This window comes from Scardinius erythrophthalmus (assembly GCF_964197995.2).
Source record: "Scardinius erythrophthalmus genome assembly, chromosome: 23".
In the NCBI taxonomy this organism is placed as follows: Eukaryota; Metazoa; Chordata; class Actinopteri; order Cypriniformes; family Leuciscidae; genus Scardinius; species Scardinius erythrophthalmus.
In genome coordinates this window covers 4451338-4469402 of record NC_138243.1, presented here as the reverse complement: position 1 = coordinate 4469402, position 18065 = coordinate 4451338, and the positions used below count along the sequence as shown (strand labels likewise).

At 40.8% G+C, this 18065-nt stretch overlaps 1 protein-coding gene across 1 annotated transcript in view; it reads left to right on the top strand.

Annotated features, from left to right (window-relative positions):
• The window catches only part of tln1 (talin 1), a 94127-nt gene that overhangs the window by 64819 nt on the left and 11243 nt on the right, over positions 1-18065 (top strand). The window contains exons 28-49 of the mRNA XM_081354703.1: positions 149-268; positions 1329-1526; positions 1681-1820; positions 4047-4140; positions 4897-4986; positions 5079-5201; positions 6135-6278; positions 6496-6657; positions 6749-6889; positions 7678-7859; positions 7961-8093; positions 9369-9470; positions 9546-9716; positions 10706-10954; positions 11759-11878; positions 12277-12423; positions 12510-12676; positions 13529-13712; positions 14600-14725; positions 15914-16030; positions 16172-16357; positions 17098-17205. Coding sequence (XP_081210829.1) covers positions 149-268; positions 1329-1526; positions 1681-1820; positions 4047-4140; positions 4897-4986; positions 5079-5201; positions 6135-6278; positions 6496-6657; positions 6749-6889; positions 7678-7859; positions 7961-8093; positions 9369-9470; positions 9546-9716; positions 10706-10954; positions 11759-11878; positions 12277-12423; positions 12510-12676; positions 13529-13712; positions 14600-14725; positions 15914-16030; positions 16172-16357; positions 17098-17205 — 3204 coding nt within the window. The remainder of the gene's footprint in view (positions 1-148; positions 269-1328; positions 1527-1680; positions 1821-4046; positions 4141-4896; positions 4987-5078; positions 5202-6134; positions 6279-6495; positions 6658-6748; positions 6890-7677; positions 7860-7960; positions 8094-9368; positions 9471-9545; positions 9717-10705; positions 10955-11758; positions 11879-12276; positions 12424-12509; positions 12677-13528; positions 13713-14599; positions 14726-15913; positions 16031-16171; positions 16358-17097; positions 17206-18065) is intronic.

Here is an 18065-nt window from a genome sequence, read left to right as displayed (position 1 = left end):
TGGGAGATTTGGTCTGCTGTAGGTTGAAGCGCTCATTATTTTGAAAAGAAAATTGCCTGTTGTTTGTCTATGATTAGCATAACTGGAGAAGCGCCTTAAATGTGCTGATGACTGGAGTGTGTGTGTGTGTGTGTGTGTGTGTCTTCAGGTAGCTAAGGCTGTTTCTCAGGCACTGAACCGCTCTGTAAACTGTCTGCCGGGGCAGAGAGACGTGGATAATGCCATCAGAACTGTAGGAGAAGCCAGCAAGAAACTCCTGTCTGATAAAGTGAGTCCTCAAGGCCATGGAAACACTCACTATGTCCTTTCAGACATTTCTCAAAGTATTTTTCACAATCTAGTTTGCAATATTGTTGTCATCTGGATGGTCTTGAGACTTTAGTCTAAAGTGACTTATATAACGTAATTTAATGCCGGCTGGTCAAACTCACATGCTCACACAAAAACTGTCCAGCTCTGAAGGCCTGTTCACACCCAGGCACAGGTTTGTTGTGTAACAGACATTTGAAGTTGAATGAATAGCTGTAAATGTGTCTGTGAAGACATTGTTGCACTGACGGCATGCAAATGTTTTTGTCAGTCCGAACAGAGACGCGTACTAATCTCTTTACCATCCCATTGTGAGGAAAACTGGCCATCTAATGAGATTTGTGCTTTTAGTCACATGCCAAGAGCAACAGCTGTTGCATAAAACTACAGCTTGGTGGCGCTCAAGTGAAGAAGTGAATATCAGAAGAAGAATCCAGAACCCTGTTTGATAAACAAAATAATGAATACAAAAATCTGAACAGAATCTGTCTGTCCGTCTATACATTCTTCCATCCATCCATCCATCCATCTACTCATCTATCTGTCCATTCATCTTTTAATCTATCTGTACATTTATCTGTCTATCCATTCATCCATCTATCCATCCGTCTATCTATCATCCATCTGTTCATTCATCCATCAATCTGTCCATCCATTCCTGTCTATCTTTCATCCATCTATCTATTCATCCATCAATCTGTCCATCCATTCCTGTCTATCTTTCATCCATCTATCTATTCATCCATCAATCCGTCCATTCTTCCTTCCATCCATCCGCCTATTCTTCTCTCTATCAATCCCAAACTCCATCAGTGACAGAAATGGAGAGAAAAAAAATATGGGAGAAACAAGGCTCTTGAAACACGGTGTGATTATGATTCAGGCTGCATCACAAGTTACTTCTACTGCAAACTTCCTATCCAGGCTTTCCAAAAACAAAGTTTCCTATTACTGTTTAATATTACAGTGAGCCATATTACAGTTAAACAGTGGTTCTGATGTTTGTGTCGTGTCTTCAGTTCCCAGTCAGCGGGAAGAGTTTCCAGGAGGCTCAGGGTAATCTGAACGAGGCCGCGGTGGGCCTGAACCAGTCGGCCAATGAGCTGGTGCAGGCGTCCCGGGGCAACACACAGGACCTGGCCAAGGCCTCCGGGAAGTTCGGGCAAGACTTTAACCACTTCCTGCAGGCCGGAGTGGACATGGCTGGACAATCACATGTATGCTGTGTATTATACATTCAATTACATTACATTAAACTATTCTTTCATTAGCACAAGGTCCTGAGAGAGTCGTTTGAGACTTCATAGATGGATGAATGAGTGAGTAGATTGATTGGTGAATGATGTCTCCTCCTCTCGTCTCTTCCTATAGTCTAAAGAGGACCAGACTCAAGTGGTCACCAACCTGAAGACCATCTCCATGTCCTCCAGCAAACTCCTGCTGGCTGCTAAAGTTCTGTCTACAGACCCCAACTCACCAAACCTGAAAAACCAGCTCGCTGCTGCCGCTCGGTTAGACTTCTGCCATCTGTGTCCTGTTTTTCAATTACCATTTTGTCATTAAACTGTTTCCAGTATAGATGGTTACATACAAAAATATGAAATAGTGATTGAAAGGTTTAGATGACTTTGGTGATACCTCATTTGGTCATACTTTATATTAGGTGTCTTTAACTACAATGCACTTACATCAAAAGATTATTGTTTGGTAAAATGTATTTGTGTCGATGTTTTGCTGCTATTGAGGTGAGATACGGGGAGGTTAAGACAGGTTAGGAAAAAAACGCTTTGGTGGACACGCAGCCTAAGGGAAGGGTCAACTGTGTAATTACAGAAATGAATTACTGTTGTTTTTTTTTTTATTTAAGTACAATGTAGAATCCTGCATGTACACAACAAGTGCATTGTATGAAATGATTAAAGGTGCAGTGAGCAGTTTCTGAGAAACACTCTTGATGTTTGAAATCAACCCAAACAAACACACCCCTCCCTTCATTGCTCCGCCCCCAAACACAATGCAAGAGCGGATATCTGTTCAATGACACTCAAACTGTCCTGTTACTAGAGCTAACATTACAACAACAGCACATCTTGGTTCTGTAAAACAAAGCAAAACCAATGTTACTCACGTATGCAGTAGAAAGAACTCTAGCGTCCGTTATCAGGCCTTCCCGCTGAGCTCTCTCCGGCGCTGGACAGCTTTTTTAGTATTAATGCGGATCCTAAAGCTCTTGCCTGATCATAACCGTTAATTTCCAGTGATATTCCTCTGAGCTTCTCTCTTTTGTAATGTCTCTCAGCCATTGGCTACAAGTGTGTTGTGCTGCTCAGTCCAATCCAGATTCAACAGTGTTTCTCAGATATCGCTTACTGCACCTTCAATTTAAAATGATAGTACATAGTACTTAAAGACACTTCATATAAAGTGGGATCCTCCATTTAAAACATAAAAGTAGTGGAAGATGAAGGAATAAAAAGGTCTATCATGAAAGCCCTCCCACAAGGCCGTAGTGAAGGGTTCATGCTAGGGCTGTCACCATATCACACTTTCATCACACCGTTATCGTGGCCGAAAGAATTCACCATAATGATGTTTTTGCATTATCTGTAGTAAATGAATGATGCTATCAGTAAAATCCTTTGTAACTTTGGCCAAAAAAGAGAAAATCCAAAATAAACAAAGATTGACTCGGAGGGAACGGAAGAGTTTGTAATGGTAACTGTGGAAAAGCAAACGAAATGAACTTGCCATAGATCGGCATGTTCTACAGACTGAAGACTTTAGCAATCTTTTTAATCCAATCTGAAAAGCTTTCTCCAGGTCCAGGCAGAGTCTCGCTCCTGCTGGTCATCTGTGAGATTCTGAATACTTTTTAGCAGTGGTGAATAATTACTTATTCAAAATAAGTACATACTCGAGAGTAAGCGATTTCAGACCCTCAAGCCTGTGTCAGCTTCTTTTTTACGCTTTATTACGGGTGGCAACCAGCGTTGCGGTGCAATAGCGCCACCTACTATTTTAGAGTGTCAACCAGCTTATTTATTTACATTATTGAACAACATGATACCAGTATTTCAGTTTTAAATATATATATTTATATATATAAAATATATATATATTTTAAATATACAGTTATCACGGTAAATTGCAACAATTTAGTATAACTATACTGTTTTAAACCGTATACGTAGTTATCCAGCTACTGTTTGAAACTGTCAGGAGTGCATCTAAACTGCAGCGCACTGTGTTTTGAAGCATCTCTGTAGAGATTTGAGTCAGATGTTGTGCTTAGTGATGGCATGCTATCCTAACAGAGCCTGTGATAGTAAGAAAGAAATCGTGCACTCACACACACACACACACAGCTCTTCTATTGACACACATTACATAAGTGGCATGCTCGCTTTTATACACATTTAGGTTGGAATGGGCACAGTTATGTAATGGGCATCTACAAAAGCAAACCTCCTTGTATCAGTGCTGTTCTCTGATGTGTGTGTGAGTGTGTGAGAGAAGAAGACAGGATGAAACAACAACAGTTAATGGCTTTTTACTGCTCACATTCCTAAAACTCCCTCTCAGAGCATCGGAGAGAGAGAGCGAGAAAGCGAGCGAGAGAGTGTCGGTGTGTGGTAGCACACGTGGGTGGATTGTTCCTCATAGATCTCTCACACTATTCCTTCTCTTTCCAGCAAACTCTAATGTCTCTCTCTCTCCCTCTCCCTCTCTCTTGATAGCGCGGTGACAGACAGCATTAATCAGCTGATCAGCATGTGTACCCAGCAGGCTCCGGGACAGAAGGAGTGTGACAACGCTCTCCGTGAGCTCGAGGTGCTTCTTCTCTCTCTTTTACCTCTCCTTTCTCATCTTCTTCTCTGTTCATCAGTTTGTGTGAGTGACTCACTCTCATATGCAGCGTTTGCATTCTCTCATATTCAGCACTGATCTCGATCTGAACAGTGTTTATGAGGAGAGAGATGACACTCCTTCTGTGCCAATACTTGTCCAAATTGTTTAATTACAGTATTCATTAGAATAAAAATACTTCAAAGATATTTAGTTTGTATATGCCATGCTCTTTCATATATTTATATGCATGACTTGAGGTCCTGTTTGATATTGAGCGGCAGTAATTTGCAGTGTGCTGTTTCTGGAGGATATTGGAAAGCAACAGTGCATGTTTTAAAGGCAGCATTGTTTTGATATTCCTTTTCCACAATAATTCAACTAAAACGTACAGAATCCACTCAGATTTGTTTTTTAGACCAGTTAAACTACTGATTATAAGTTTGGGGTCTACAAACAAACACTTGAACATAGATAAGAACTACCTAAAACGACAGAAACCATCTTAATGATGATTTGTTTTTTTTATTTTGTCTCACGTCCCATACGATTACATGGAGAGGGCGGAGTTGATGAGCTATACTGTAGACAACTTTAGCTGTCAAATGCTTTAGCTTCACTTTTCAGCATGTGAGCAACACGAATTTAGACAGAACTAAAATCTTAAAACCTGAACATACCAAAAACTGCCTTGCATCCCTGACATCTGTTTGGTGAACTGTGTGTGTGTGTGTGCCACAGACGGTTGGAGGAATGCTGGAGAATCCTACAGAAGCCGTCAATGATCTGGGCTACTTTGACTGTATTGACAGTGTGATGGAGAACTCAAAGGTGCCACAGAGATCAGTTTTTATATATTTCACCTGTATCACCCAGTCCCCGTGCTGAGCTAAAGCTGTGTGTAATGTTGATGTCGTGTGCAGGTTTTGGGAGAGGCCATGGCTGGCATTTCCCATAATGCCAAGAACAGTAACTTGCCAGAGTTTGGAGACTCGGTCAGTTCAGCATCTAAAGCGCTGTGTGGTCTCACTGAGGCAGCCGCTCAGGTAAAAACAACGGTTTTGTGTGTGTGTGTGTGCGTGTGCGTGTGTGGTTGTGTGTGTGTGATGCGTAGGTTTAGTGTAAGGGGAGAGAATATACTGTTTGTACAGTATAAAAACCATTATGTCTATGGAAATTCCCCATAAAACATGGAAACCCAATGTGTGTGTGTGTGTGTGTGTGTGTGTGTGTGTGTGTGTGTGTGTGTGTGTGTGTGTGTGTGTGTGACTCCTCTCTTCTAAATTATGCTGCGTTGACCTAAAGAGGCGGTGCGTGATAAAATGTACCAGTGCTATGATGCGTCAAACATCTGGATTTACAGGAGCGTATTAAATGAACAAGCACATTTACCTTCCTTGAGTGTCTTTTGTGCTTTCACACACACCTTCATGCTTTTGTCATTTACAGGCATTAGAACACACTCTTACACACTTGTGCAAAAATAATTCATATTGGGTTTGATTAGCAGTGAGTCATATTTAACTGCTTCCTCTGTGTAGCTCACGAGCTCTCACAGCTGCCATGTGACTCAAAGGTGCTTCGTTTCATTTAATTGTGTGTGTGTGTGTGTGTGTGTGTGTGTGTGTGTGTGTGTGTGTGTACTTGTATAACTATCTTTGTGAGGACCAGTTTGAGTTTTCGACCATTGGAGTGAGGACAAAGAGAGTAAAGTAAGGACATTTTGGCCGGTCCTCACTCTCTGAGAGCCTTTAAAGGCTGTTTGAGGGTCAAGACTTGGTTTTAGGGATAAGGTTTTAATGAGGTTAAGTCGGAGGGTCAGGGGTCGGGTTAGGCACTTAGTTGTGATAGGTAAGGTTAGGGTAAGCAGCTAGAGATTGCATTGTGTCAATGAATGTCCTCATAAATATAGATGTACAAGAATGTGTGTGTGTGTGTGTGTGTGTGTAACAGCAGTGACGGTGTTGTGTCTCTCACAGGGTGCGTATCTGGTGGGTGTGTCTGACCCGAACAGTCACGCGGGGCAGAAGGGTCTGGTGGACCCCTCACAGTTCGCCAGAGCCAAACACTCGATCCAGATGGCCTGTCAGAACCTCGTGGACCCGGCCTGCACACAGTCCCAGGTACCCGCTCCACTCCGCCCCTGCTTAATAACAATGCTGCTAGATGATTATTATTATTATTATTATTATTAGTGGTTAACTAATAAGGATTTTTAAATAGCCAATACAACTAGTAAACTCGCAAAACAATGTATACAATAATTTGTACAAAATATATTCCACTATATACTCTGGATGATCTAAATATAGTGATGTCTGTACACCTTCATTTCCCAAGGTCCTCTCTGCCGCCACTATTGTTGCCAAACATACTTCGGCTTTGTGCAACGCCTGCCGACTCGCCTCCTCTAAAACATCCAACCCGGTTGCTAAGAGACAGTTTGTCCAGAGCGCCAAAGAGGTGGCCAACAGCACAGCCAACCTCGTCAAGTCCATCAAAGTGAGTCATGAGACTGTTTCTGATCGACTGTGTGTATGTGTTGGTTCTGTTCTGGTGAATGTGACACTGTTTGTGTGTGCTGTGACGTCAGGCTCTGGATGGGGCCTTTAACCAGGAGAACAGACAGAAGTGTAAGGAGTCCACTGGGCCGCTCATTGAGGCGGTGGATAACCTCACTGCCTTCGCTTCAAACCCAGAGTTCGCCAGCGTTCCTGCACAGATCAGCCCGGAGGTGCGGCTTTATATCTCAGTGACAGCATACACTACACTATACACTGAAGGTTTATGAATATGAAGCAGTGTAACTGTTTTCAACAATCAGAAATGTTTCTTGAGCATCAAATCATCATATTAGAGTGATTTCTGAAGGATCATGTGACACTGAAGACTGGAGTAATGATGCTGAAAATTCAGCTTTGATCACAGGAATACATTACACTTTACTATATATTCACATAGAAAAGAGTTATTTTACATTGTAATAATATTTTACAATATTGCTGTTGAGCAGAAGAGACTTCTTGTGTGCTCTACTGTTTATCACAATATAGTAATTTTTGCTGAAAATTCAACACCTAAATGTTTTATATTTTACATATCCAAGTAGTTTGTTTTCTGTATGATATTATTTTGACTTAAATACCTTAAAAATTAAAGAGGCTTCATCTTATTAGATTTTTTTAACACAAGCCAAAAGAAAGAAATCATAATAAATGAACAAATTCAAATGTAAAACTTAAGGAAGTCTGTGACACGTAGAGTTTTCTGCTCTGCGTTATTTTTTAACCATATAGAATTGAACATATACTGGTTGACACATTTCTATTGATCCACTTTTGCTTAAACATTTATTGCCATGATTTTCATAAAAGAAAAATATTAATTGTGCTCTCAATCTTTAGTAGATGAGCATTTGCTATAAATACCAATTACACCAATTAATCCATAAATGCCATTACACTTGATGCCGTTCCATATTTTTTGCTGAAATAGAAAATGTTGTGTTGTCTGTGAGTGCAGGGTTTGTCAGCGATGGAGCCCATCATCGCGGCGGCCAAGAGCATGCTGGAGAGCTCCACAGGCCTGATCCAGACCGCACGCTCACTGGCCGTCAACCCCAAAGACCCGCCCAAGTGGTCTGTGCTCGCCGGACACTCCAGAACAGTGTCCGACTCCATCAAGAAACTCATCACCAACATGAGGTATTCACACAATACATGTCCTTCATTCAGGGATCAGCTAAAAACAAGACCTCTGTGTCTGTGGAGCCGCTCTGATGAACGATAATGGATCATGTTTTCAGGGAGAAGGCTCCAGGCCAGAGGGAGTGTGATGAGGCCATCGAGGTCCTCAATAACTGCATGCGCGAGGTGGACAAGGCCTCGCTGGCAGCCATCAGCCAGCAGCTCACGCCTAGAGATGACATTTCCCATGAGGTCAGGCTTTACAAACACAGTGCTTCCCTTTCATTACCTAATCTGTGCCGCCACAGTCTCGTAATGAACAGAAAATATTTTTACAGTACCAATAATAACATTAAAAGGTCTTTAACGTTGTTTTGCACCATTGTATCTGCGGAATGGACCAAATCTGAAAGCGTAATGTGGCTTTGTGCTCTTATCAATTTTCAAAAGACTATTTTATTAAGTAAGGGCATAGTCTGTTTGTGCTGCACGTTTCAAAGTGACGTGTGCGCTTGGCTCATGTGATCAGCTGGTGATCCGGTGTTCAGCTCGGTTCACTGTGAATGAATGCAGTGAACTCCATCTCTGCGGTGAGATTAATGCGGATTTGAGAATGTTGCGGCCACCAGTTATTTTCTCTTTTGTTTAATTTACAACGTTTTTGTCGGCAGTTGATTACACTGGATTCGTAATGAGATGCATTTGGAAACATGTTTTCACAGAAACTGCAGTTTTCTACCAAAATCTCTCTTACAAGTGAGGAAATTAAGACAAAAGTATTGTCATTTTCCTACTGTTGCGTAAAGTAAAATAATAGATAACACTTTATTTTGATGATCCACTTTAGACATTCTATTGACTATACGTTACTTTTCAACTGCATGTCAACTTCTAACCCTACCAGTCTACTTATACTCTAATCAGAGTTAGTTGACAAGTTACTTATTGCTTGTAGGATGTTTAAAGTGGACCATCAAAATAGTGTAACCAAATAATATACATGAAATATACATTTTTAATTTAAACTTATTTTACAGTGTTAGATTACAATAGTGATAAATTACTGTTTTATGCATGATGATAATAATAATAAAGTATTATTATTATATTTTAATTGTTTGTCTTCCTAAAACAGCGGTGTGAATGTAATGTAGACAAGACACTATATCACGACTAAAAAAGAGGGTTGAGTCCACTTTTACAAGTCAAGTCAATGCACAGACTTTTTACTCTGTTTAAGTTGGACACTGAACATGGGTTGGACCCCCTAATTGTCTCTCTCCAAGTGCACCAGATTGATGTATTTAACTTTAAAATGCACAACATTTTCTTAGGACTTCTGCTAGAGGAAGCGAGGTCCACCCATCATTGTCTCACAAAATCCTGTGGGAAACACTGCAACAGACATGATAAACCAGAGAAATATCTTTAAAGCTGAGGGCGCAGATTTCATGTGGGCCTGCTAATGATTGTTATCATTGTTATTAATGTGCTAAAGCGTTACTGTAATATTGTGTTGTGTTGCAGGCTCTTCACGAGCAGATGGCGGCGTCTGTGCATGAGATCAGTAACCTGATCGAACCGGTGGCCGTCGCAGCCCGCTCCGATGCCTCTCAGCTGGGACACAAGGTCTAACTGCGAAATCATTTCTAAATGTGTCTCTAGATGATTATGGGAAGCTCAATGTGTGCTGTCGTCTCACAGGTGTCTCAGATGGTCAGCTACTTTGAGCCGCTCATCATGGCTGCCATTGGGACGGCGTCTAAGATCCATAACAGCCAGCAGCAGATGAGCGTGCTGGATCAGACCAAGACCCTGGCCGAGTCTGCGCTCCAGATGCTCTACACGGCCAAAGAGGCTGGAGGAAACCACAAGGTTAGAGCCACACTGATGACCATGATGCTGCTTTTGATTGTGTCTGCCCTCGACTAAAGATTTGTCTAGTGGAATAGTAGTCGTTCATTTAAGCCGTTTATATTAATAAGCCATAAATTATAATAATACGCCTTAAATTGCCTATGTATAATACATAGCCTAATCAGAGCTCAAACGCACGCATAAAGCTTGCCACAGCACGCCGGCAAACATAATGATTATGAGTGTCATGAAAAAACAGAAGGAGACTGTGTAAACATTTTAATAATTTATTGATGTTTTCGGCAGCAGAGATCAAGTCGCCGATGCTGACTCGTCATCTCCGCAGTAGTGGACGCGCCTAAATGCACGTTTCATACGGGTTACATAATATGAAAATAATTATTTTCCATTTGAATTGGTTTGTTTAAAAGTGGACATTTCAGGCTTTCTATAGATATATTTCTCATGTCTGTGAGGCAAGTGTACGCCGAGTTTCGTTCATTTTTGTGCCGTGCTAGAAGTTCACCGAGACGCCTGAAAGCGCATTCTGATTGTTTTCATTATTTTACAAAAGTTACAAACGTTTTCTTGTTATTGTGAGTTTACAGAAATAAAAGTATACCCTTTACAGTTTGCATTACTCTTATCTGTATGATCAAAAATGGAGTATTTTAAGTTAAGGAAGAGATTGCACCGGCGCATGTCATGCAGTGAGCCCACTCTCCACACAAACACTAATAATAGTGCACATTTATCTAGGTTAACATTAGTGCGAGCAGACTTGTTAAGTGTCTACTACTTACATGTTTCAAGTGATAAGCCATATTTGATAGGATTGGATTTCCTTAACGATCTGTCCGTCACAAACTGCGTGATTTTGAGTTTTATTTTTTCTGTGACTAACCGACTAACAAAATCTTGGTCGACTAAGCCTTTTCTAGTCGACTAACGGTTAGTGGACTGTTAGAGGGCAGCTCTTGTACCGTGTGTGTGTTGTGTGTCCTCAGGCGGCTCACACACAGGAGGCTCTGGAGGAGTCGGTTCAGATGATGAAGGAGGCGGTGGACGATCTGGCTGCGACTCTGGCGGAGGCGGCCAGCGCTGCGGGAGCTGTGGGAGGAATGGTCAACTCCATCACTCAGGCCATCACTAAGATGGAGGACGAGCCCGGGTTCGAACCTGAAGGGGCGTTTGTGGATTATCAGACTACGATGGTGAAGACGGCCAAAGCTATCGCTGTCACCATTCAGGAGATGGTAAAGTCTGAGTGACGCCATATACACACATATGCACAAGCATGCATTAAAAACAGATGCAAGGATTAGTACAGAATTCAGAAATATAAGATACGCTTGAACATAAATAAAGTATCATAGGTAAACCTGCGAAGCAGCCCTGAATAATCATCTGAGGAACATTTGATAGATCTTGTAGTAAAAGTAAATTTACATTTTAGAACAACTTATTATTCAGTAACAAACATTATACAACATAGTTGTATATACAAAGAAGTTTATGAATGTTAAAATACGAAAATACTTTAAAATATATTAATCATATTCATATGATATTGACAAAAAGCCGGTTAAAGTCTGTAATGTCTGTTTGCTGTACAAATACTACTAAGGTGAAGGGTTTTGCTCATGAATATTAATTACGTTTGTACTGTCTGCCTCAACTATTGGCTGAAAAACTGAGGTGGGTGCTATTCAGCTTGGCACAATTAATAGTCATGCCTTAATTTTGCATTCTTTTACACAGTGATAAACTTGTGCTTGCTTTTCTGTTGCCGTCTACGGAAGGACAGAGTAAAACATCTGCACCAAAGAGCACTTTTGCATTTTTATTCTGACGGTATTATATAAATAAATTAGATGTAGATTATTTTCCAGAGTCACATCATGTCATTTTCACTTGCGAATGCTTGCTTTGAGCCCTGTACATATTTTAAACGTTTTTGATGGTTTTATGGTTTAAAATGATTCCCGGTTGGGAGAATTATGCCGTATTTATAGACGAGAAAAGACTGACAGTGTGCTTTTAAACTGCTGTGTTCTCAGGTTACCAAATCCAACGTCAACCCTGACGAGCTGGGCGGTCTGGCCAATCAGCTGACCACAGAGTTCGGTGACCTGGCGTCAGAGGCCAAGTGTGCCGCCATGACTGCTGAAAACCACGAGGTATCTTCAGTTCTTCTGGCTGGATTTCGTGGCTTGCCCACTCAATTTGATTTAATGTGAACTTAAAGATTCAGTTCAGTTCATCTTTATTCATTTGCCAAATTGCCTTCGGGAAATGAATAAAGATGAACTGAACTGAACTGAACTGAACCTTTAAGTTTACATTAAATCAAATTGACCCACATTTCCTTCCTGCACATTATTGTTCTTATTGTTCTTATCATCAGTGCACGTTATTCCAAAGAAAATAAATGTTTGTATTCATAGTAAATGAACACTACCGTTCAAAAGCGGTCATTGAGATTTTTTGAATGCTTTAAAAACAGTAATATTGTGAAATATTGTTACATTTATTGCAAAGCTGAAAGTACTTGAAGGTTAAGTGGTTTGTTCTTCAGATCGGTTCTCACATCAAGAAGCAGGTGACCGAGCTGGGTTACAGCTGTACTGGTCTGGTCAGTAAAGCAGGAGCGCTTCAGTGCAGTCCCAACGACTCCTACACCAAGAAGGAGCTCATCGACAGCGCTCGCAAAGTCTCCGAGAAGGTTCACAGCGGATCTTCTTCTTCTCTTATCTGACATGGATGTTGTTCAGTCTTCCTCAGACTCCTGATACCTTCACTCTCCCTCAGGTGTCTCATGTGTTGGCGGCTCTTCAGGCGGGCAATCGTGGCACTCAGGCCTGCATCACCGCCGCCAGCGCCGTGTCTGGCATCATCGCCGATCTGGACACCACCATCATGTTTGCCACCGCAGGCTCGCTCAACCGAGAGAACGCAGAGACCTTCGCAGATCACAGGTACTCCACTGCACGTGTCCTTCCAGCAGCACATCTCAGATCTGAAAAAGGCCCAGGACATATGTGTGGATTGATGGGAAGCAGTTTGCAGATCAACACAGATGTTAATAGAACCATTGAGGATCCAGAATCGTTCACTTGACTGTATGTGACATTTGAGCTGTGGCTCCGATCAGCTCCCAAAGTTTTTGATCACGTTTCAGAACAGAATAAAAACCATTATAATGTCAAATTAAACTCGACGGATAGAGTTTGATCACAAACATTGATGTTGGCTTGACAGAGACTGGCTGGAAAGTAGGAAATGGTGTTAAAATCTTTAAGTTTGTAGGTTTTATTGTCAGATTGACTGAAGTAAAATCAGATGAAGACAGGAAAAAGTTTCTGACAGACCACCAGTTCAGAACCCTTTTGACCTCATTAGAAGAAACCGTATCAAACCAGTTCAGTCCCCAGTGAACCTTTTCTGACCCAATTAAACATTATAAGATCACAAAAAAATAATCAGAGAACAGGCCACACGTTTCTCAGCATTGCTAGCATGGTTTAATAGTTCACATTTTTCCAGTGTTGTTGGGCATTATTGCATGTTACTTAGTTTTGCTAACATGATTTGGCATGTTTGTTAGACGTAGCTAACATTTTTTTAACACATTGCTAGCATGTTTTAACAAATTTCTAACATATTTTACCAAATTGACAAATTGTAAAAAACTTCTGATGACGTAACCCATCACTTGCTTATAACGCATTATCCCCAATATTACTAACAAAAAAAAGTCACTTTCCTTTTATATATTCTTTGTTGCTCCCTAACCGTTAGTGTATTGTAATATTGATGTGTTTGGTCAGAGAGCACATCTTGAAGACGGCTAAAGTCCTGGTGGAGGACACGAAGCTGCTGGTGTCTGGAGCCGGAGCGAGTCAGGAGAAGCTGGCTCAGGCCGCGCAGTCCTCCGTCAACACCATCACCAAACTGGCTGATGTGGTCAAACTGGGAGCTGCGAGTTTGGGCTCTGAAGATCCTGAGACACAGGTACTGCTGACACCCCATCCTGACCCAATCACGAGCCTCTTCTGCCCACAGCTCGCCTGCTGTCAAGACCAGTGTGTGTGAGAGAGTGTGCGTGTGTGAGTGTGTCTTGTGTGTGAGTGTGTGTGTGTCTTTAGTTCTGTGCTTGGCAACAATTCTTGGGTTTCTGCTGTTCCTATGGCAACACTTAATAATTCATGGCATATTCTCGAAGCTTGTTATGGCTGTATCTTTCAAGGAAATGCACACATTGAGGTTTAATTACACTTCCATCAAGTTCATGAACGTGTTAAAAGCTTTATCTTCAAGCCAGTGAAATCTCCATTACAGTGTTTGTAAGATCTCATTCACATGCAGCCGCTGTTTTTAAGTGAATTTTAGTGAAGTATTTGAGTCCATACTGCATTTCCTGTACTTTGTATTGCTAGTGAGGGTAATATGTTGTTATGATGTGACTGATACCTCATTAACTAGCCTTCATATTTACGCACAGCTTTTAGTTGTGTTCTATTACTTAATATTTGCGGTACTCTTACTGTGAGAATTCATTTTCTTTTCTTGTGCAGTTCTTGTTCTGATACATGTTTCTCCTATTACTATATACATTTGGTGTTTAATATTATGCCCATGCTTGTGGTGCAGTGATGGAGCAACAGGTTTTTTCTTTCATTGTTTATTTTAATCCATCCAAAGCGCTTGTCCTCAGTAGGTTTGCAGGATGCTGGATGCTAGTTTTGTTCAAATGCTTGGCGTGAGGATGAGGAGTGTTCTTCATGAGTTTGCATCTCTGTCAGAGGGCGGGTGCCTGTGTAGGGAGCAGGTTTTGCTACTGAGCACTAGATGTCAGCATCTGCCAGAGTGGTCTGATGTGTGTGTGTGGTGTGTCTCAGGTGGTTCTGATCAATGCGGTGAAGGACGTGGCTAAAGCTCTGGGTGATCTCATCAGCGCCACCAAAGCAGCGGCCGGCAAACCTCACGACGATCCCGCCATGTTACAGCTCAAGAACTCTGCTAAGGTATAACACACACACACACACACACACACTCCGGTTAGCCCTCGGTCTGTGTCTGCACACTGATCTCAATGGTTATTATGAGCTGTCGTGAAATCAGGGTCCTTCCCTTTGACCTGACCTTTTTATTGTTAACTAAAGCATAAAGTATCAAACGTGTGTATGAAAAACTATTAAAAAGTTTTACAGGAATTGAAAAAATATTGAAATAAATTAAAAATGTATATTAGATGGTAAAACTTAACTTAAACTTAAAAAGAAAATGAGATTGAAATCAGTTTAGGTTGAAGTACCATGTTATAAAATTTAATTAAAATTAAAATGAAAACTGATTAAGTTCATTTTAATAAACACTATAATATATAATACTAAAATAACACTGACACTGATTGTTCAAAGATGCACAAATCTACACAAACAAATACAAAGAGTATTTCATATAGGACATGCAGGATCACTTGCACAAGTTAGAAGTGTTTTAAATTGTATATTTATAAAACTCATTAGATGAATTAAAAAGATATCATGGTTAGTGCAATGTATATTGAATAAATCATGAATGTATGATTATTTGCTGGTGATATAAAATTCAGCAACCTTGTGAATATTGCAGTGATTTTAATGTGCTTTTTATTTGGCTATTATGTTTCCTAAAGAGCCTGTCATTAGAAAATGTGTTCTGTAGGAAATGATTACTATGTCTGCTTCTGTTTTGAAAAGGTGCCTTCATTATATTGAAAATAATTTTTCTTTTCACTTTTTTCATGAAAACATGCATATAGGATATTGTTATAATATATATATATATTGCAAAAATAGAGATTTTAAATGGAGAATTATTAAATTTTATATGCTTATTGCTACACATGATGACCAGATCAGTATTGGCCATTATTTGGATTTTTAAAAACTTGTTTATTTTCAATTTATTGGTCTTTTTAGGTCAGTATCTGAATGAAAAAAGTGTTTCCAACTCTTTTTCTGTGTCAGGCTTCAGGCAAAGCAGGACAGATTTATAATATTGACTAAACTTAAACATTGTGTTGGTGCGTCCCTATATATATTATCATTATAATAACTGATTATGTTCTTCTCCTTTGACGGAGTACTTCGAGCGCAGTCTTCATTGCCAGAGCATAAGTCATCAGTGTTTGAGCAGTGTTGATGTGTGGCGTTTGTGTTTGGCATCAGGTGATGGTGACGAACGTGACGTCTCTACTGAAGACGGTGAAGGCGGTGGAGGACGAGGCCACTAAAGGCACGCGAGCACTAGAGGCCACCATAGAGCACATCAAACAAGAACTGGCTGTGAGACACACACATTTAGATCACTGCATTCAATGGGAAAAACTAATTATTATAACTATTTTTCAACTTTATTAAGTGGAATGAAGAAGAGTGTAGCTTTCCACGTTAGTGTTGATCACATGTCCTGTGGCCCTCCATCAGGTGTTCAGCAGTGCAGATCCTCCCCCGAAGACCGCCACCCCAGAGGAGTTCATCCGCATGACCAAAGGCATCACGCTGGCCACGGCTAAAGCAGTGGCTGCTGGGAACTCCTGCCGCCAGGAGGACGTGATCGCCACGGCGAACCTCAGCAGACGAGCCATTGCCGACATGCTGCACTCCTGCAAGGTGACGCCGCCGCCTGAGACGCATCAACGGCTGCATGTGTGCCGTCACGTCCACTTCAGACGCAATCAGATTTACACTAATCCTCTGAAATCAAACAGGAATGCAATCTTGTAAAACTGGGCTCTTTTCAATTAAGCTTCATTAAGCTCTTTCAGAACAATTCACCAGCATGAAAACTACTATTGTGTGTTTTCCCTTAGGGAAAGACAACAAAGACATTGAATATGAAATGGTAAATTTATGTTTGTTGTGGCGGTGATGGCAATGATGAAACCCATTAAAGGGTTGAACATTTTGTCATCATTTACTCGCCCTCAGGTTGTTTCAAACCTGTATGAGTTTCTTTCTTCTGTTGAACACTAAAGAAGATATTGTGAAGAGTATGGGTAACTGAACAGTTGATGGACCCCATTGACTACTATAGTAGGAAAAAAATACAATGGAAGTCAATGGGGTCCATCAACTGTCCGGTTCCCCATACTCTTGTCAATAGCATACAGGGTTGGAACAACTTGAGTGTGTAAATGATGACAGGATTTTCTTGTTTGGGTGATCTATCCCTTTAAATAAATAAAACAATACTGTATAAACAGCTGAAGTTTAGAAAGGAATAGAAAAAATTATTTCCATGTCATTTGTTTTAGACACTACTTCTCAAAATTCTATGTTACCATTTGACATATTTTGAAGTCCTAGTGAAGTCAGTATGTCTAAGCGTGTGATGTCTGTGATGTGTTCAGCAAGCAGCCTTCCACCCGGAGGTGAAGCGTGACGTTCAGTCTCGAGCGCTGCGCTTCGGCTCGGAGTGTGCCACGGGTTACCTGGGCCTGCTGGAGCACGTGCTGGTGGTGAGTTACACCTGTCTGCCAGACCACCCTGGTGCATCCCATTAACACACACACACACGCTCACTTCTTGAGCTCCCTTATGGGGGGTCATTGGGTTAAAACTGTGTGAAATAACTGACGCTGCGTTTGTTCCTGTTATTTTAGTGGCTGAACTCACAGGATGTTTGTCACTCAGTGGGTCTCGCAGTGACTGAAAAATGTGTCTAAAGCTCTATTCGGACTGTAATTGTTTATCATGAGAACGTAATGTATTTTTTTTATAGCATTTACAGAGATTAGTCTGTGATTTTACTGCCGTCCGAATCCAATGTCAGTGTTTTTCTCCCATCACCCCTGTATTACTTTTGTTTTTTGACTAACACCAATGTCGTATGGTAATGTAATTGCGGTCTAAACCACATCTTTATAAGATGGGATCGATCCAAAAGACGTTTTGAAAGTCCGTTTTGACCTCTGCCAAGCATCGTGTTGTAACTGTGGAGCTTTGCGATGATTTGCATGCTTTATTTATGCATTATTATGGCAGCAACAGGTATGCAATGCTATTTTAAAATATGCATTATATAAAGCTATATACATACACAATATAAACCTAGTAATTTCCACATTTTTAAAAGGATATCCATCATTTTGAGAGATAAAATGCAACTCAAGAAAACCATTTAAACCAATAGCATGTCCATTTTTCGTTTTATTAAATAGGAAATATGATTGACCAACAAGTGAATAGTGCATTTCTGGGTTCGTAGGATCACAAACTCGCTCCTCCACCGTGAATTTATCTTCATCTGAACACGAGGAGCCATACGTCCTCATGAGGAACATTTACTGTCTGAATAGGGCTTAAAATGTTTAAAGGT